At 35.4% G+C, this 22,082-nt stretch overlaps 1 protein-coding gene across 2 annotated transcripts in view; it reads right to left on the bottom strand.

Annotated features, from left to right (window-relative positions):
* Window positions 1-3,897: 3,897 nt before the first annotated feature.
* Window positions 3,898-22,082, bottom strand: part of LOC150077921 (programmed cell death protein 4-like) — an 81,640-nt gene continuing 63,455 nt past the window's right edge. Inside the window, exons 6-10 of one of the 2 annotated variants that reach the window (XM_090385572.1) lie at window positions 19,678-19,792; window positions 11,702-11,809; window positions 9,915-10,025; window positions 7,945-8,084; window positions 3,898-4,028 (exon numbers count right to left, since the gene is read on the bottom strand). In XM_090385572.1, coding sequence (XP_090241698.1) covers window positions 3,968-4,028; window positions 7,945-8,084; window positions 9,915-10,025; window positions 11,702-11,809; window positions 19,678-19,792 — 535 coding nt within the window. In that variant the 3' untranslated portion in view covers window positions 3,898-3,967. The remainder of the gene's footprint in view (window positions 4,029-7,944; window positions 8,085-9,914; window positions 10,026-11,701; window positions 11,810-19,677; window positions 19,793-22,082) is intronic. The other variant, XM_090385573.1, reaches the window with a different exon arrangement.

The following is a 22,082-nucleotide window of genomic DNA, read 5'->3' as shown; positions in this document are numbered from 1 at the left end:
TCATTCTCACTCAGTGGCCAAAGAATTTGAAGTGTGTAAGAATCACTGATTTCTCTTCAAGATGTGAATACTGGATTTTGACACCTTAATTTCTAGACATGCAGTACAAGGATTTATTTGGACTAAGCAAAAACCTCCAAGTACTGCTATCATTTTTGCTTGATCAGAAACACTATGAAAGTGACCTTGCAGGGCAGCGGTTATATTCACAGTTCTCCCACACCAAGTGGAAAAGGCACAAGTTTTAATCCTGTCAAAGAAGCAAGGCATTTTTATGAGCTTTTTTTTTTTTTTTTTTCTTTTTCTCTCACATGGTTGAATTGGTCTCAGGTGAGGATTGCGTGTTTTTTTTTTCTCTTAAGAAACTCAGGGTTTTTGTCCAGTAAACTGACTGCAATATATATGCAATTAGACACAATATACTGTTACCTTATAGCCTTGTGCTTAATATACACTGAGTGATCACCTACCTTAATACTTCGTAGGTCCTCCTTTTGCCCTCAGTACAGCAGCTATCTGACGTGGCATTGATTCAACAAGATGTTGGAAGCATTCGGGAGGTATGGCCAACCAAGCTGTGTGTAATGCAGTCAGCAATGCAGGTGATTGATGTATCCAGATGCCTGATATGCCTTTCCATGGTGTCCCACAAGTACTTTGGGATTGAGATCGGGGGAAGTTCGGAGGCCAATCGAGTCAGAACTGTGTTCCTCAAACCATTCCTGCACAACAAGTGCCCGATGGCTTGGTGCGCTGTCATCTTGGAAGACACCATCGCCATTCGGGGAAAAAGTGTAACATAGTGGGGTGTACACAGTCAGCAAGCAGTTGACGATAGCGGAGACCACTGATACATTGTTCCACATGCACCAGGGGCCCAAGTTCTTGCCAGTGAAACATGCCCCACACCATACAACTGCCTCCACCAGCCTACACTTTTGATACCATGCATGATGGATCAAGAGCCTCTTGTTGTTAATGCCAAATCCATATACGGCCATCCACTGTGTGGAGTAAATAACGTGACTCATCCGACCAGCACACCTTCCAGTCTTCTAACATCCAACTTGCATGCTCTTTGCACCGGGCGAGTCTTTTATGCCGATGAACCTTGGTTAGGAGAGGATGCTGTAGGGGTTGTCTGCTGGTATAGCCCATAGGTGTGATGCATGGTCATGCCAAATATTGTTCCGGGTTGGCCCATGTTGTATTGGGTAGTCAATCTTCAACAGTGCTGCTCCTGTATGAGTCATTGGACCCGGCACTCACCTCTAACATCAACCTTTCGCTGACCTTTGCATTTTTGCTGTCAGGTCATTTGACCATTTTGACACGTCCTGGTACACTAACTACAGCGGCTCTCGAACACGCCACCAGTTCAGCTGCTTGGGAAATAAAGGCACCAGCTTGTCGAGCACCCACAATCTGTCCTTTATCAAAGTCCCATAAATCCTTCCTTTTACCCATCACGCTCGGAATTTTACTACCTACTGAACCACTGACACCTTATCTATGCTACGTAGGTCAACTAACTCCACACTCTTGTACCTCATGTGGTTAACAGGTTGCATTCAGTTTTCATAGGGGTGGTCATAATTCAGTGATCACTCAGTGCACATACCTGATACCTCCACAAAGTCCACTATATTCTTTATCCAACACCAATTCCATCTCCTGTGTGTGCAAGTTGCAAACACAGGAATGGGTAATTGGGGAGGAGAGGGTACTCTGGGCAATGTGCACTGACTGTAAGGGCAACTGGTTGGTTGTACATTGGATTAAAATGATCTTTCCCTGGTTTGGAAAAGGAGCCACATTTTGGTGTTGCTATTAACTTGATAATAGGATGTACAGATTTCATGAAAAGTTACTGGATCGTTTGGTAGTTTATGCCATCTGGGCCTGTGCTACTTCTTTTTCAACTTTGATAGGGCTTCCTGTAACTTGCCTATGGTGAAAGGTTGATGATTTAACTCCATCCCACGTACAAACATTGCACAATGGAGTTAAAGTTCAGTTTGCCTCTTTTCATTCAGTGCCTTGTACTTTTGGAAGTGTACACATGAAAGTATAACTTTTCAAAAGTTACTCCAAGGGCATTTGCAACTTGCTGTTGTAATTACATCTTGTCTACTCAGCATGTGGAGCTGGTCTTAAATAAAAAAAAAATTCCTTTTATTTTATTTCATTCCAGATAACTACTTATATCAATACTGGAAGCAAATCACATCTAGAATTCTTATTCTCCTTTATGTTGAATGTGCAAGCTTTTTGCCATCTATAATTTTTAAGCCTGTGATTGGGGAGGTCTTATGCCAGGCCTTATTTTCCTCTTTTTTTTGTTGTGTTGTTTTCATTGTTCTATTGCAGTATGCTTTATGGCTGATAGGAATTGCAGCTTCTTTTGTCTTTAAAATATGATTTGTTATATGTGATACAGTGGTGTACATAGATTGGAAAACAATGACATGTTCATTTAACACTTTCACTGTTGACTTTTCCAATGACCTTTTTGATCTGCGATTGAGTCAATCTGGATCAAAACAGGCAGAGACATTTCTGGGCTTTCATCTCATTATGACTGAATCAGCCTCTGATGAAGTTTGTTTGACAAAAACATTGTTTTTCTCCTGTAAAATTGGAAGAAAATTCTAAAAGTAGGGTGGTTCCCCTCCAAAATGGATTAAAAACTCAAAGCTGCATATTTGTGTGAGGAAGCAGTGAAAATGTTAGTTGGCCAGAGATATATATTTTACCCAGTCAGCCTTTGGGAATTTCCATGTTACTGTCATATCGTGAGATTGGCCATTAGCATTTTACAGATCACGGGAAAATGATCATTGTTAACAGGATCTACTGAGATTGTCAGTAGCTAAGCTTGTGCCTGTGGGAGTATCATAAGTGTGCAATTTTGTCAGGCTAACTTTTTTTTGTCACAGACTGTGTGTCTCATGAGATTCCTACAGAATATGATGACCATTTGTTTCCCACAGTGCAGAAAGGAGGTAATAATTCTACTAACTTGATCTTTCAGATTCTTTTAGGCATAATGATGATTTGAAGGAAGGCATAAAAATGTTAATGCTAAACTAAAGTTGATGTTAATTGAGTCATTACATGAACTGAATTTCTTTCACAGATGTATAGGTGAGCACTCTGAAAGAGGTATAAATGGTCAATTTCTTGTAGGGATCCCATATCAGCTGATCGGACTCATTCACTTTTGCAGTAGAATTTGTTTCTTAATGAATAGTGGAACAGAACAGTTCCCCAATGCTATATGAATCTGAATATGTAACGTTTGAAAAATAGATTAAATAATTTAAAAAAAAAAAAAAATTTTTTTCTATAATTTTATTTGAAAACAACAGTACAGAATGAATAACACTATGGTACATATGCACTCCCACTTAAAAGACAATTCACATGCATCTTGCATTCCTAATGTTTACACAATTCATATTTGTTAGACAACACTAGAAATGCATCCAAACTGTACACATTTTCTATTCAGTCAGCACTTCATCTACACTCAAACCAATCATTTGTAGGTTCAACCAATCTCATTTTTAACAGTGTCAGAAGTAAAAAATATAAAATTTTAATAACTTTACAAACTATGACAATTCATTAAAAGTGGAGTTATTAAAATTCACCATCTATATTTTTACACTGCAGTAAGGAAATGCATTTCATGCTTCATACAGCTTACCTTTTATAAAAAAAAAACAAAACTGAAGTAAACACCCACCAAACACCCTAATTCTTGATTTTTTTTTTTTTTTTTTTTTGAAACTAAAAACAAAATGGACACAAAAATGCCCATATCCATTCATACCAATGAAATATGTAAAAAAAAAAACACAATACAAAATAGATGAAAAATTTTTTACACATAAAAAAAACTATTTAACCACCAGGAAACAGCTTTGCAAACATATACAAAATGCAGCATTGAAGAAAAGTTCTAATATAACTCTTCTTTAATCCGCCCTCCATCGCCTTCGGACACAAAACGCTTACGACCCCTAGAAAATATAAATAGCAATCTTAAGTAACTCAGAAATGGATGGACTAAGGAAATATTAATACTTTTTGTTCTGTTAACATTTATGTTTACAGAGTACACCCTTATTGTAATCATTTCAGTATGCAGTTTAATTGATAATAATAGCCAATAAAACAAGAATGCATATTTTCAACATTATTTATCGATGCAGAATGGAAACATATACATAAAAAGGTGTTGACCAAACTAAAAATAAAATACTTAAATTTGACTGATCACTTTCTTTGAGAAACAAAGATTTCATGTTTCTGGAAATCATTACAAAAAATATATAAATAAATATTAAAATCAAGAATTAGAAAAGGGTTAATGCTCTACTGTAAAACAATCAGTTTGGTATGAGTACACACAGTACTGTCATGAAGTAAGAACAACAACCATGGAATCCTTTCTCTTAGTCAGTTTACACGTGACGGGGCATAAATTCAAATTGAGGAAGGATGGTTGCAGGTCAGATGTGCAGAAATTTGTCTTCAGCCAGAGCATAGTTGATTGTTGGAAGAAACTCCCATCTGGTGTTGTTAGAGGTGGTGGTTTGAGCAAATTAAAGTAAGAAGTGGATAAACTGTTAGAGGAGAAACAGGTGAAATGACAAGTGTTGGCCTGTACTTTTGCCAATGCTGTATAACCAGCAGCAGCAGTAACTAAACATGTAACATGTCAAGAACAAATCAGGATGTTGCATAATCGCTTAAATATTTTTTCTGTGTATTAGTACATGTCCAATTTGGACTTCATAAAAAGTGATCACAGATATTACCAATGATAATATCTGTGATAACAATAAGTGGTACGCTCTATATAAAATATAGCCGCACCAAAAATAATGCCTGTCAGTGCATGACACATATTATTATTATTTTTTTTTTTTAATGAAACTGTATGCAACTGAGCAGTAAACAACCTTTGTGTATTTTTCTTTCTTAGTTTGTGAAAACCAGGTATTATTAAATTCTTGTCCCAGGATAGATTTATTTATTTATTTATTTTTTTTTTTTATGTAAACCCCAAACACAAGAGGTATTAGAACCTATAGTACTTAGTACTGTGCTTGGGTTGGAGGTTGAGAAGACGAAAGAAGATATTTGTTGACATTGGACTTGAACTTCTGTAGATTGTAATATTCAGGAAATACGTATGAAGGAAGGTTGTTCCACAAAACAGCAGTTGAATGAATAAACAAGGAAGATGAAAATTTGGTTCTGTGAGTTTGGAGTTGGACAGTAAATGGATGTTGGCTGGTGGCAGCACGTGTTCGGACTGTTTTGAAAGAGAGAGAGCGGGAATTATAGAAGCCAATTCAGAAGAACAGTGCCCGTGGAAGTATCTGTAAAAGAGGCATGCAGCAGAAACAGTACGTTTATGAGACAGCAAGTGGAGAGACTTTGTTAAAGATGAATCATTAATTAACCTAACTGCCCTCTTCTGAATGGAATCGAGAAGCCTGAGAGAGGTTTTGGGGGCCACTACCCCAGATGTGGGAACAATATTCCATGGCAGGGCAGATTTGTGATTATACAGAGTGAGCAGCTGTTTGGAAGAAAAGTAATGCCGAGAGCGAAAAAGAAAACCAAGTTTTTTAGAGGCAGAGGAAGCAATATTTGTAATGTGCTTGTGCCAAGAGAGATTAGAAGTCATGGTAATTCCCAAAAGAGATATATCATTTTGCCTAGAAATCGGAGTGTCACTAAAGATAAGCATAGGAGCAGAAGAATCCTTTTTGCGAGATATAAGACAAGGACTGAGTTTTAGAAGGGTTGAAATCAACTAAGTTGTCTTTGCCCCACTGGAGAATTACCTGAAGATCGGCATTTAAGGAATTGGTAGCAGATTTTCAAGAAGTTGAAGCTGATTGAGCAGGACAAAGTTTCTCAAAATGGAAAGTGGAATGCAAATGTGCTATCATCAGCAAAACTATGGATAGGATTTCCAGTCATTAATATACAAGAGGGAAAGAACTGAACCTTGGGGGACACCGGCATTAGTGGAGAAGTTAGAAGACAGAGAGCCATCTACCATCACCCTCAGTGAGCGATCAGAGAGAAAACTGGATAACCAATTACTAAAAACAGTTGGTAAACCATAAGATGGAAGCTTGTTTAGAAGACCTTTATGCCAAACACGCTCGAAAGCCTTTGAGATGTCAAGAGATGTACTTATGTTTCACCAAACCTTTCCATTGAATTAGTCCATAAATGGGTAACATAAACCAGAATCACCAGTGGATCGACACTGACGGAATCCATACTGGCGACCGTTGATCAGACGGAAGGTTTCTAGGTAGTTTAAGAGTTGGCAGTTAATTGATTTCTTCATTACTTTAGAAAGAGTAGAAGTAATTGCAATGGGACGATAATTGGATGGGAGGGATTTGTCACCCTTTTTAGGAATTGGCTGGATATGAGCAAATTTCCAAGCAGAAGGAAAAACACCTTTAGAATAAGAAAGTGAAAAAAGGCGGCAAAGAATAGGAGTAAGTTCAGGAGCACAGGTTTTGAGAACAAGTGGAGAAATACCATCAGGACCTAGAGCTTTCTTAGCATCAAGATTCGTCAAAATCCTTTTGACGGAAGACCACAGGGGGCATTGAATGGGGCGTGTTGGGAATGGTGGGAATTGTTTTACCAAGATCATTAATACACGAGTTGGAAGAAAAATGGGATGCTAGCAGGTCAGCTTTATCCTTGGCTGAAGTGACAACAGAACCATCTGGTTTGGACAGAGGTGGGAGCAGAGACGGGCAAAAGTTGCGGCCAATAGCTTTGGCAAGAGACCAGAATGCTCGGCTAACATTAGGACAAGAAGCAAGTTTTATACTCTTAGTCTGTTCAAACTCTAGTTTTGATTGATTAATAACTGCTTTAAAATTGTTGCGAGCAATTGTGTATGCAGAAAATGAAACTGGAGAATTAGAAACAAGCCAATTATGATATGCAACATTCTTCTCTTGAACAGCCTTAGCACATTTATTGGAAAACTAAGGTTTAGTAAAGAACGAGATTTTAAAGTGGAGTGTGGGATAAAGGATTCCATTCCTGCAAGAATAATTTCACTGACACGATCTGAGCAAACGTTGACATCAGAAGTTTTGAAACAGTAATCCGACCAAGGAAAAGAAGAAAAGTCTCGCAGGTCATCCCATTTTGCATTTTTGTAATGCCAAACAACACGAGGTTCGGAATAGCCATGAGATAAAGGTTCCAATCACCAAGTTGTGATCTGAAGTGCCCAAAGGACCTCTCACTTCAACTACTTAGAAGGGTTGTTTGCGAGAAAAAGATCAAGCGTATTGGCTGTATGACTAGGATTGTCCGGTATTCTTGTAGGTAAATGAACAATCTGTGCAAGGTCATTAGTAATTGCAAAAACCTCAGCATGTTGACCAGCTGGGTCGGTGTGACTAGAAAACTGAAGCCAGCTGGAGTTGTGAACATTAAAATCACCAAGGAAAATTACCTCACTGTTAGGAAAGTTGGACTGGAGAAAGTCAAGTTGCAAAGAGAGGAAGTCAAAGAGCTCCAAGTGATTAGTGGAGTTGGGAGAACAGTAGAGACATTACTATACATTATTATTATTGACATCCAAAACAGGCTGGCTCACATGTAGATGATACAATGTTGTTAATTTATTAAGTATAAATATTTACTGAGGTTAGACTTTATTCTAGCAAGCATTTAAACTTTACAAATTTAACTGACTAATTGACACTGACCTTAATTAACAAGTTGAAATAACATTTTGCTGGGTATACTTTTTTGGGAGAGGGTATAATAAGCTTCTGCTGCATTATGGCATTTTTAAAAATTAAACATTTTTATTTATATTTCAAAATAAGTAAAGCTGGAAAAAAGAAAAATAAATTAATAAAATATAACCTGGATGGCATGTTCTTGACTAGGTCTTCTGATAAAAATTCACTCTGATGACACTTAATTACAAATTTTTCCAAAACTGTGTATGCTGCAGGAACATCAATACAGATATCTGGCATCTCTCTATACACCCTCTCAAAACCCTGTAAACAAAGCAGAAACAAATTAGACACCTAACACAATAAAATGAAGACTGCAAATGCACAAATAAAGGACAAACTTTTCTAACTAGATACAATAACTTTTTAAATAAATTAAATCCGAGGAGGACAGGATAATTTCAGATTAAAAAAAAAAAAAAAAGTAACATACTCAAAGTATGGTTTCTGTATAAAAAGAATATAGCAAAAAAAGTCAACAAAACCTAAAACTTAAGTAATAATGGCATGGAGTGCAAGAGAAGTTTCCAGGATGTGAAATACTATGAAATCTAATTTGATGCTATGCATCTAGTGTAAACTCAAGATGTTAAATTCTTTTAGCAGCATGGTACACAGGTATATCAAGAACTGGAAATTGGTGAAATAATGAGCATTTAAACCTGCATGAGATGTAATTTGCCTTTAATTTCTTAAAAGAATTATAGATTATTTTCAGACACCACTTCTTCAGTGTAATGACAGCAGAACTGGTAAATTATGGTGATATGATTTTTATAAAGTTGTTCATTTTGATTACACATTATTTGTTAAGGTTTTGTCTTGAATTAGTTAACAAATAGCTATTAACTAATTCACTGTTAAAGAATTAAGTTTTAGCAGTTTTAAAGATTAATAATAAATCAATTAATCTTAAGTAAATAGATAACTATAAATACTTACACTCCTGTAATGCTGAATTGAATGAATATAATAAAAATTGTAAAGAATTGTCTTGGTATGTGAAGCTGATGACATAAGGACAGCATTACAGGAATGTACGTATTCACAGTTACCATTTACTTAATGTTAACCAAAAACTAAAAAAAAATATTTTAAACTTAATTCTTTACCTGTTGTCTATTAATAGACCATTTGTTAACTAATTCAAGACAACCTTAACAAACAAGAAATGTGTAATCAAATTAAGTGAGTAATTGTAATGAAAATTAACTTTATGAAAATCAATCACCTTAATTTATCAGTTCTGCTTTCTTTACAGTCACTGAAGAAGTGGTACAGGAAGTACCATGAAATGCCTGAGAATAATCTAATACTTTAATTAAAGACAGATTACATTCAAGAATTAATATCCTCTCTAAAAAGAGAAGATATTAATTGAGGTGGTAGAGAGACAGTTTGGGGAAATTCAAATGTCAGCTGGGTAGTTACCCGTGGGAAGAGGGAAATGCATAGATTGTTTATTTCCTTTTCTTTTATTATTAATTAATTATTTTATTTATTATTTTTTTTTTAATTATTATTATTTTACTTTTTTTTTTTTGGCTGATGCAGCATAAGCCTTAGGCTTCCTTGCACCATATGGCCATTACTAATACCAATAAGCTGATACAGATGTAAGCAATAATTTGGATTTCTGTGAGCAAAACAGTCTTGCCAGCAGACATCCACTGAGAACTTGCAACCAATGTATGGCCCACATACTCTGATTGCAAGTCAGTGCAACATTTAAGAGGTGTCAAGAGTTTGCTAATGGTCAGATGAACATAGTGGATGACAATACAAACAGAAATCTATCCACATCCAGGAGTAAAACAGGCAAAAATGTGAGTATCTCACACTTCCCCACATTTAAAGAGGTAAATTGATGGGAAATACTTGATTGTGTGTGTGTGCGTTATATAAATAATGAATGTTAACTTTGTATACAGAAAAATAAATTTTCCAAAAATTTTATTTATGAAATTAAAGTTAAATCAAATTATAGCATTTACCCAGGTAAATGCTATAATTTGAATTTAAAAAAAGTTTAGGAAGGAATTACTCATTAACAAAAAATGTGAATCTCTAGAAGATACTTTAAAAAAATCTCACCCTCTTCATTTGATCTGGAGTTACAATTATGCTTGCAGCAAGGAACTTTAGTAGTTTGCATACTAAATCCATAGACCTTTCTTTCATGTCCTCTATCACCATTACTACAGCCTGAAATGTTTCTTTCATGAATGAAATATGCAAACAATTCCAATTGTATATAATAAAGTACTTACTAATCTTTGCAAGTAATAATGAAGTTTAATCATTAGGTACAAAATATACCTAATAATGATGACAAAAATTGTAACCCATAGCATGTTTCAACAATACTGTAAATTGTTAAATACTTATATAAATTATTAGAAGATGGAAATGCACAAGGCATAATTTCTTATGGGTTAGGTAATTAACTATATAATATCGGTGTAGATACACCATAGTTTACCCATAAATTTGAACTACGTATGTAGTGTAAAGGCATCATTTTAATTGTATCTGGTATTGCACTACTTCAAATAAATAAACAGTAGTCTTCTCTAGTAGAGAAGACTACTGTTATTTATTTTCAGTGGATACCACCACCACCCAGATGATTGTTTTGAAGCTAGTGGGATTCATCAGTAGGTGGGCAGGTACCCTGGTAATGCAACATGCCATCACAGTTGAAGTTATTTCCACAATATGAGAGATGCCAAATGGTGTAGGTAATAATGCATGGCATGTTGCATTACCAGGGTACCTGCCTGCCCACTGATGAATCCCACTAGCTTCAAAACGATCGTCTGGGTGGTGGTATCCACTGAAAATAAATAACAGTAGTCTTCTCTACTAGAGAAGACTTATTTATTTGAAGTAGTGCAATACCAGCTATCTCATTGTGAAGGCACCCACAATATGAGATACAATTAAAACGATGCCTTTACACTACATACATAGTTCAAATTTATGGGTAAACTATGGTGTATCTACACAGATATTATATAGTTATATAAGTACAGTGGACCCCTACCCCAGCTTTACGATAATAATCCGTTCCAGAGACACCATCATATTGTGGAAATATAGTAGCGTGAACACACTAACACTTTTTTGGTAATTCATTCCAAGACCTTGGAAGTTGAAATTTTCTTCTTACTGCTCTTTAGGGACCATATTATCAGTTTACACAACATTGTATGTAATTCAATGTCAAATAAGCACAACACAAAAAAAGCACTTCAACTAAAGGATGCAAAATCAAAACATGCAGCCAACACATTTACAAATTCTGCTATTGGCTGAGAAGGACCATTTGATCCAATCGGAGACAATCATAAGCCCATCAAAGTGAAATAAATAGGCAACAGTAATTATCCACAGGCCTGTGGATAATATTACTTCAATTTTCACTTATTAGAATCGCCATTTAATAGAATTACAATTCAGTCCACAAAACGTAATCACAATGTCTGACACTTACTACATATCGTATAGTGTACAGTATTTTATTATGAGAGTCTGTTGTAAAGTGATTTAATCATACAGTGAACCAATCGTAAAGCGGGGGGGGGGGGGGATACACTGTACTACAAAAAAGCGACTTATTTTAAACCAAAAATATGTATTTGAAACTATGCAACTAATTCAGAACATTAAGAATCCTTTATATTTTCTATATACTTTAGAACTGAGTGGCAACTGAAAATAAAAATATTTCTTGATGCTGACTATTCACAATTCATGTTCACAGTGAAGTTTTTTCAGATAAGAATTAATAGGAAAAAAAAAAAAAGCCTTTTTGGATAGTTGCATACAAATATTTAAAGTTTACAAATAACATGTAAAATCAAAAAACATTTTTATACCTCATAAACTAATTCATGATGAAAATGTGGCACTTCCAACTCTTGTAGGCACTGGGATGCTTCAACAAAGTCTCCTGAAGATAGGTATTCCTTCAATAGTAATTGTACCTTTTTAAATAAAATAAAAAAAGTTTGGATTCACATGGAAAATTACATTTTAAAAGGTTTCAAATATATATGTTTGTAGTTTAATTTAAATATAATATCAATGCTCGCTCTTATATAATTATGATAATTAGCATAACTTCCAAACAGAATTTTATTGTGAACAAAAAGGTCACAGACCTATTTACAAAAACTGAAAACAAATTCTCCTTGGCAAACTTTTCCCATAAAAACTTTTCTTTTTTTTTTAATCCTTGAAATGAATGCATTGGTGGTTCCAACATCTCACAATCAATAATTGCCAAATATTTTCAATTAGGTTGAGATACAGTGCTTTATGATTTTTAAATCAATATATAACTTTGTTTTGTAACTGGGTACACTGTCTCGCTGAAACAACTAATCACTAAAAACTCTATTCTGCAGCAACAAATAGCAGAGAAAATGGCTTCTGAAACCGAATGAGCAAGTTTCCATTTGGTTTTTATGAAAGCTCAAAGCCGATTCTTATTGAACCATTCCTCAAGCTTGAAGTAGACAAATCTTGGTTATTCAGATTGAGATATCACCTGCATATGCAACTAGGCAAGTTGCTGGAACAATGTGCAAAACCTTATTGATGAACAGAATGGGAAAAACTGGTCCCAGGAGAGAGCCCTAAGGGACTATTCTGAAAATCTTGATGTGAGAGAGAGAGAGAGAGAGAGGGGGGGGGGTTGATTTTAAATAAGAATGAATGACCAAATTGGTAATAACTTAAGAGGCTGTTGATATTTCCTCTTTAAGCCTAGCTGGTTAAGTTTAGACAGTAGGTCATTTGATGGAATCAGACTTTGGATAGATCAAAAAATAAATAAAGCCAGTTTCTATTTTATACATATACAGTGGATTCCGGTTATTTGGGCCACCGGTTAATCAGGGCAAATCTTAAAAAGCAGAAACCAATCGAGAAAATAGCCAGGGTTTACTTCGCTTAATTGGGACAGCATGCCGTTTAATCGGAGCAGGAGACCGCAGCACTGGAGATTACCCTACAATTGTCTCTGACGGTACCACGTGGTTCGGTCGAAATTCTGGAGGTCACAACCATAAAACAATTAGCAGTCACCTGTGTATTGGGCTTTTCTGTTAGTGAAATCTATCATAAACGGACAGTAAACTATCTTACTGAATTTGCGATAATACCGACAGCTGGAATTCTGTGGGTTATTATGGTGAAATGTGTTTACACTTCCATGAAATCTTCAATCATATAAAAAAAATTAATTTTCAGATCTTCTCTTCATTCCTATTTTAAAAGCTTTGTAACTCGTTACTCTGTTCTCACTTGCACGTATTGTGTTACTTGCAATTTGTGTGTGCCGTGTTCTTTGTTATTGATTGCTTATCTTTTTACTGTTTTAAATTTTAACCCCCACCCACAAATGTCAGTGAACAGAAATGTCAACTAGTTCGTATGTACATATTAATTATTCCGATTTTCACGTATTTTTTAATTGGTAAGGTAATAAAGGGTAAATTTGTGCTTAATATATCTTTGCTTTTATAGCCTGTGGATAATATTCCTCCTATTTTTGCTAATTAGAATCACTGTTTAATAGAATTAAAATTCAATTCACAAACGTGATCACAATGACTGGCTCTTACTGCACATCTTATAGTGAACTTTACTATGTTGAGTTCATCGTAACGTGATTTGATTGTGCAGTGAACCAATTGTAAAAAAAAAGGGAGGTACATTGTATTTTTAACTATTTACGCGAAACTTCGGATAATTGGGGCAGCTGCTTAATCGGGCTAAAATGCACTAGTCCTGATGTGTCCCAAATAACCGGAATGGACTGATAAACACACACAATGTATTAATAATAAGAGGTTATAATGAATGTTTATAGTAAAATAAAGAATGACATTTAGAGATATATTAGGATGGTTTATGGACTAGAGGCACTACTAGAAATACCCAACGACCATAATGGAATGTAGGTAAATAGATTGGGGGGGGGGGGAGAAAAGCTGACAAAACTGGAAGTAGTAGCAATGGAAAAAATCATTAGGTACCTAAAAAATAAAAGTAATATATTAAAAGTAGTACTTAATGCTATAGATCCAATGATTTTAACTGCTTCAAAGGTCAGCAGCCAAAACCAAAGGAAATATAGCAAGAAGTAAGGCCTCTGTTTCTGATATGAAATATACATAGCATGTGGTTATTAAAATAATGAAATCAAGTTGAAAAAGTACATGCGGAAGCCAAATCAAATGTAGCAGCAAGTAAGAAGTTGACATATATTTCATAGCCGACTCGACAGAGACAAAAAAACAGAAAAGAAAATATTGCAATCTAAGAGGAATTTAGAATGAAGGACCAAGACAAAGGAAGACAACTTCCTGCAGTGCCGAGCAGGTGTTGGGGAGATGAACAGAGGGGAGTTGATCTGTCAAGTTGATCTGTATCAGTGTACAAAAGAATTAGCAAATTAGGTCCCAGAGTATTTATAACATGTTATAGCAACCCCAAGTGTGGGAGGGGAGAGGCTGTGATTTTTTATTTTATTGATTTTTTATATATAATAACATTACTGACTTAAACATGTCAAGACCTATGCCCAGGGTCCTACTATAAGAACAGGTTCACAACTTAAGTTTTTATTTCTCATGCATCATTAGGTTAACTAAACGCAATGTTATTTTTCTGATATCACTCACTTTTTTCATCTCAAAAGTTTAGCGTCTTTTTATGCAACTTTTTCAGTTTAATATTTCTCCACTACCCTGAGTCGTTATGCTTCATTGGTTTAATTTTCTGATCTTCCCATCACACTTTGTAATATTAAACTTTGACCTTCTTAAGCATTGAATACAAATTGGAAACAATTTTATTGTACCATGATTACTTGCATCTGTTTGAACATCTATGTATTTAAATGTTATTATTGGAGCAATATGGCCTTAGTTGCTAATGCTCCTAAAAAAAAAACCAAATAACATATAATAAATAATTAATGTTATTATCAGAAATTTCCCATAGAAACTTTATGATTTAATGTGGAGCTAAAACTGCATTTACTATTGCTTCTGTTTTCATATGAGCACAACTAATATTATTGACTATTTTTGAGTCAGAGTAAATTGTTTTGTGAAATACAGCCATTGGTTTAAAAAAATTATTGATGTTTGATTGTATGGAATGCTAAAGCTCCTTCAGCAACCCAAAGTTCATCTCTAAACTATTTTCTATCATAAAAGATACTCAAACATGAATTGTTACTTTGATTCCAAACATTTTTTTTTATGCTTATCTGACTCCAAATGGCACTGTAGATTAGCAGCACCTTTGTTGGCAACAGATATTGCAGAACTACATATAGTGCATTTAGCTTCCCATGGACTCTTTCCAGGTGAAAATGCAGAAAATTTGCAAATCACTATTGCAAAATTGAGATTTTCTCTTTTACATTTTGATAGGGTATTATTCTGACATATTAAAAATATTTACAAAGTTTAAATCTACATTTAAGTTTAAAAATTTTAAATATTCAATATAGTTCGTATTATTAGCTCAGGATTTTTTTTTTAAATAGCTACCTTTATTTTTTCGTTTCAACCAGTGAAAATATGTACATTTCTAAATATTAATAGAAAACTTAGGATGCGACGACATGAAATGTACTGGTCAGTAAAACATTGAGATTAGATGAAATTTAATTTTTGTGGCAGTTCTCCAAAGATTCAGAGAAGTGTAAATATAGAATATACCAATTAGATTTTATGCTTTACATGAACGTCACTAATAATTTAGAAGTGACAGATGAGATTAATGTTCAAAACAAGGTGAAGGCAGAAAAATTTCCGCTTTAGAAAAAATTCCAAAAACTACCCCTACTACCGAAGTCAGGTACTTGCTAGTACATGCGAAATGACCTCAGCTGTTGAAGCATGTTAAACACACTACTACTACTACTACGAGATTACCCGCAAAGAATGGGAGGACGCTACGAGGGACAGCGTTTGAATGCAATGTAAGCAGAGTTATTAGTGGGTCGAATAGTTAGCATAAGTGCAGCAATTATTTCTTGTTTAGACATTTTTCATTGTCCAGAAAATTCCAGACAATAAAAATTCCTCCAAGATGCCCCTGGCCATCCTTAAAAAAAAAAGAGGACATGTCTGGGAAAAACCGGACATCTGGTACACCTATATTCACAGCAATGATCAAGCAGCAGTGCTGTGCGTGTTGTTGAGCTAAAGGCAGCAGAAGAAAAGTTTGCCTGTTTTGGCAGGGTCTACCAGAAAATACACAAGCCTCTTGTACAAAGCAAGTCAACACCGGAGCAGGAAAAGAGCAAGGAGAAGTTTTCAGCACTTATTTATGGCAATGCAGATGGAACTAATCTGCTAAAGTTTATCATGGTCAGCAAGGCAAAGAATCCAAGGGCATTAAAAGACTATGCATATATTGCCAGTTGTCTACTACAACTTGCAAAATGCTTGGTTCACACAAGAAATTACAAAGAATTGGTTCCATAACCACTTCGTACTCTAAGTCAAGAGGTATGAGAAAGAAATGTTGAAATTTTCAGATTACCAAATTAAAGCACTTCTAATCCTTGACAATGCCCCCAAACAACTAGATAAAGTAAAGTGTATTTAGTGTCTAACGGCACCAGGGGTTTCCCCCATCTCCGTGTTGCTTTCATTGTGGGTGTACCAGTTCACTGGGAAGGCCAGAGATTTAAAAGTGTATGGATATTGTACATGTGTAGTGTTGTGTTCTGTTGTTCATCTGGCCGTTTAGCTGCTGGAACCCCACTGAGGCCCAACGTTGCCCACACTTAGCCCCGTGGAGGCAGACCAAGTACACCAGTATTTTTAGATAAGTACTCTGGCAGGTCCTGCCACCTAATTTCCTGAGATTTCAGTGGCTAAGACCTATTAAAAAAAAAAAAAAAAAAGGGGGGGGGATAAACACTTGAATTTAATTAGACCGAAAGAGGTTGCAAGTGTGTCGAATTTGGCATTTAAAATTTTTACGTTGTGTGGGGCATTCGCTTTTCGCTGGCGATTTAGGTAGACTAGGGGGAGAGACGGAAGGCTGGGGGGAAAGACGGAAGGCTGGGGGGAAAGACAGACGTATGGGGTCAATAGGGAAGGCGACCCCAGGTATATCAGTGGGGCATGCCCTTGCCCCACCAGAGGGAAATGAGGGGATGGTGGGGAGGGGAGGGGACAGGAAATCCTTCCCCTCACCCCACCAGGGATAGGGAGAGAAAGTGGGCTGGGCAAGGGAGCCCTGCCCAGTTCGCCATAGCGGCAGTTTGCAGTGCCCTCCAGCAAGTGCAGTCTGATGATGACTCGGTGGGGTTTGGTCCTTTTCTAGGTGTGTGGGTTCATCCTGGGAGCGACGACATCCTGGCTGGAGCCACTCCCATTGGTTCCTAGGTCGATGCTGTTTCATTTATTCTGCTGCATATTACGCCGTTTGTCCTTAGTATTTACTAGATATTGAAACAACTAGATATTGAAAATACATCCAGTAAGGATGGTAAAATAAAGTGCTTGGCTTTGCCGTCAAACACGACTGTCTTAATACAACCCATGGACCACCGACCGGGCTAGTGGGTAAAGTGCCTGCCTGGCAACCCAAAGGTCACGTGTTCAAATCCCGCCTCTGGATTGGATCAAAGTACTGCAAAAACCTTGGGAGGTGCATTATGGCCACAGAAGCTATGTGCCAACAACTAACAAAAAAAAAAAAAAAAAAAACCATGGACCAAGGCATCATTATGGCCTGCAAGAGGCTCTACAAGTGCAAGTTCCTTGATGGTAGTGTTGGAAGACAATGGATGATAATGACACAAGAAGATATCAAATCATACAATATCAAGTCTGATATATTCAACTGAGCCAATGCATGGAGGGACACTAAAAAGGAAACTTTAGTGAATGGCTGGGAAAAAAAAAAAAAAAAAAAAAAAACTCTTGCAAAATACAGATGGTGATATTGGCTTTAAGGAATTAGAGCCAGAGGACTTTCAGACTGTTAAGGGCAGCTGGAGAGATTGAAATAATGCAAAAAATATCCAAGATTGGCTTGAACTGGAAGGAGATCCTGGATTTCAGCTTCTGTCAGAGGAAGAAATTGCTGCAGATGTTATTATGGATTCTGCTATGGAAGAAGAATCAGATAATCAACTAGATGAACTACAGGAATCTCAAAGTGCATCAAAATATTGAAATATAGATAATTGCAAATTTTTGGTTGAACATTTTGGAAAACACCTGGGAAATGCTCATAGAACAGAAATCCACAATTACAAAGTCAGTGTTGATTTCTTTGGGCTAGAAGCATACTGTTGTAGACAAATGACTTGACTGGTTTTGACATTACTTGAAAAAAATCAAAATAACATAAAAAAATCTAATTAAATTAGGGCTAAAGGGCAGATTAACAGGGCTCAACATTGTTGCTATTCCAGTGTGAACAACAATTTTCTTGAAATGATACAGAAATTTGCCAAATGAGAAGGTTAAAAATATGCTTTAAGTCTCAGAATTAAGATAACTTTTTTGAGAACAGCAGATAAGTCTGTTAAAGCAAAGTGTACCTCTTTCTTTCATAAGTTTCCCAGAAACTAGTGCTTCTTGATCAGTGACTGGGACAAGAAGAAAACAATAAAATAAAAAATAAAATAAGAGCTATCTATAGAGACACTGCCAAATAAATGGTAACAATGATCATGGAAGGCCTGCTAATCTTGAAAGAGATACTATATAAGATATGATTATTGAAAGCAATCAGCTTTTTTCAACGTCATTTGTTATGGCCGAACCACATGTCAACATCACCAATGCGTATGGTTTCCTCCTTCATAGCTTAACCAGTATTTCCCATTTTTTTTCTTGTTTGTCACTACGCCTGCAAGTCTACCTCCTAAAATTTTCTTTTTCCTTTAAATGCTATCCCTCTTTTTTATGAGATGTGCATTTGTCCTTGTCAATTAACAGCTGTATTGCCTTGACTACTCTGGTTAAACTTTTTTTTTTTTTCCCCAAATGTTCCTGATTTTATTTGAGAAGGACAAATCATTCTATAAAAACTATCCATTTTTACTGTATTGTGTACAAAAGAATGCAGCTTTCAAAACATCAAAAAGAATTTAAACCAAACATTAGATGCACTATTTGAATCCTCTTTCCAAAAAAAAAAAAAAAAAAAACCTTATCCCATAAAGTTATTTGGAGAATAGTACTGAGCAGATTTAGAGATGCCGAGGTCATCATCTCAAGTAGAGCTTATGATCGCCAGTGCATTCTCTTTTAGCTTCTACTATGAAAACAAGATGATCAGATATGGAAGTCTCCAGGATTGCATACATTGTTAATCTCTCCTCTTTTTCCCTACCTTTCTCTTAGTATATGCTTCTACAGCTGTGTTTAGTGATCCTCTTTTCCTAACTGATCTACAAGTTGTTTTCCACTTACTGTTTTTCCCATTATTGACTCATTTGAGAAGTGTTTGGAGTAAGCTGTCAAGTGGACGAATTACTCCAAATGGTTAGAATTTTCTAAGAAGCTAATGCATTTTGCATTAACTTCTTAATACAAAGTAGGTGACCCCATGCAAATATATATTTTATAAAAACTAAAACACTCATTTAAATAAAAATCTGAATAGAATCTTCACTTAAATATATTGATATGCACTGATATGTGCATATGTGCAATACTATTGATATGCACTGATATGTGCATAGTGTTATGTGATCACCTACATAAAAAAAAAAAATATGGTGCATTTGCACTGATATAATATCTAGGTTTTATTTTCTCATTAACAAAGAAGTTACTAAAAAATGTATTATACATACCTGATTGATAAGGTATTTTACAGGCCTCATTCCTCCTCCAACTCCCCAAACATTATCTAGTCTAACCATACCATGCTTCATGCTTAGTAATATATCAGCATGCTCCAAAGCAGACCTAACATGTTTTGGAAAGTATATTAACAGTAATTTTCCAAAAAGTAAAAGTAAAAATGTTACTGTATGGATATCAAATACAAAAGAATTATATGAATGGCTATGATTACCTTAATTAAAATGTTTATACAAGAACACAAAGTAAATAAAACTGTGATCTTGTAGCATCTAAAAAGTCCATTTTTTTTTTATATTAAAAAAAAAAAAAAAGCCATACAAAAAATATCCAAAAGAACAAAAAGATCCAATATTCATTAAGCAGCAATCAGCCAAGCATGCTAATTTGTTACAGCCTTTCTATTATTATTAATATTAAGTACAAAAGAATGGATACACCCCTTCCATGTTTCAATGGGTTGTAACTATTTATTTTAACATTCTAATCAAAAATAAGCTTACTACAGTAACATCCCAATTCAAACTTCTGATCTTAAGAACAAGTTTTTTTTTTTTTTTTTTTTTCTTTCTTTATATCGTAAAGCTTGTATCATACAAAAATAAAATGAATCAGAATACTTAGTATACATACAAATATAATACATAATGCAGTGAATTAAAAAAAATCAATATTTATGTATTCAATGTATGCAGTACCTACACAAACTTTTTTTTTTTTTTTTTACTGTTATGATTTTTACTGTGAGTTTCTTGTTAACTGAAGAAATTTTTTCCTGATATTTATAGTAAAGTACATGGTTATTGCAACAGTAAATTTCATATGAAATTAAAATAAACAAATGAATGTAGTGCCAACTCCCAAATCCAGTGGATTTTAGGCCAAGTGTCTTACTGGAGTTTATTCAGAATGAAAGCTTATCAATAGTTGTATTGCTTTACTATCATTACATAAGTTTTTTACTTTGTTATAATACAATACAATCACACTCAAGTTAACTCCCATTATAACACTCCTACTTACAGATGTCCTACTTTTGGCACTTTTCTTCTAATCCCATTAGCAATCCTGGGATGTTATGGATGGGTAGGTGGGCCGATATTTAAGTCACAGGTGTGACTTAAATATTGGCCCCATCAACAAGCAGCCTTAACTATTATCGTTTGAAGAATGCTCATGCCAAACCTTGAAGACTTGTGTGTAAAGCAGCAAACTCCTGTTATAATTCTTTCAAAGAGACCAATCTCAAAGAGTACGATAAGCAAGTTCCCTTTGAAAGCATTATACGGGAGTTTACTGCATATACACATAATTCCTCCAGATTTAGCATGGGCATTCTTCAAATGATAACAGCTAAGGCTGCTTGGATGTATTATATACTGAAGGGATGGATAATTAAGTCACACTTGTCAGTTAAGTGCACAGAATTTTTCTTGCAAAAGTCCAGCTGTTCTGTGATAACCACACCTTCTTCTAACTTTATACTGGAAAACTGTTAGTAACTCTGGGTACATCCCCAAGTGCAAGGTCTAAAAATATTTTGGGAGCAATACACCAGGTATTAATCAACATAAGGGGGGGAGGGTTAAAGAGTAGCATCCATACCACAGAGAAATGGCTGAGCTTCTGGAGTCTCTGATATTAGGCAATACCAGGTGTCAGATGGTTAATCCACTAGAACAATGCAACTAGTTTTCTTAATGGAGGCTTGAAGTAACAAAAACCAGGTCTGGGCTCTAGAGCAGAGTTTCAAAATCCATCTATTCTACTACACAGTGCAAGTCATGCCTTTTGAAGTTACAAAAGACTTCAGGGTAAGATTCAATATTGCTTACAATGAAGGTGTAGCTTTAAAACAGTTTTTGAAGGAAAGTGCTAGATAGTCCACTAAACATATATTACACACGTACACGTGTGTAATATATGTAATATCTGTATTGTGTGCACCGTACATGTGCAGGAGAAGCTGAACAAGGCCACTTTACGTTAAGGAGCTGCCCAACTTGTACCTCATCTACATCACTTCATCACAAAGAGTCAAATTAATAGAACAAAATTTTTTCTTCAAAGAAAAACCCTTGCAAAAAATTCCTAATTCAATTCAAAACATAAAAGGTCTCAATGTCTGATTTCCATCAACTACCTGCTAAGCTCTTACTTTTTCTGAGAGGATCTCAATTATCATTTGCCCCCCCCCCCAAAAAAAACAATCACTCAATTTCATCCATCCTAATTACTATGATAACCACAGTAATTAGGAAGGTGACACTAATGCATATATCAATTCTGATATTTCTTGTTAGGAGATATCCTAATCAGGAATCTCCTCTTTTTTTGAGATCATTTGGCTAAAAATTTCTACCTCTATCAATCTCTCAACCTGACAAATTACTCC

This window comes from Mastigoproctus giganteus, chromosome 11 (genome assembly GCF_048544385.1).
Source record: "Mastigoproctus giganteus isolate SK-2022 chromosome 11, ASM4854438v1, whole genome shotgun sequence".
Taxonomy (NCBI): domain Eukaryota; kingdom Metazoa; phylum Arthropoda; class Arachnida; order Uropygi; family Thelyphonidae; genus Mastigoproctus; species Mastigoproctus giganteus.
This window is presented reverse-complemented; position numbering and strand designations above follow the sequence as displayed.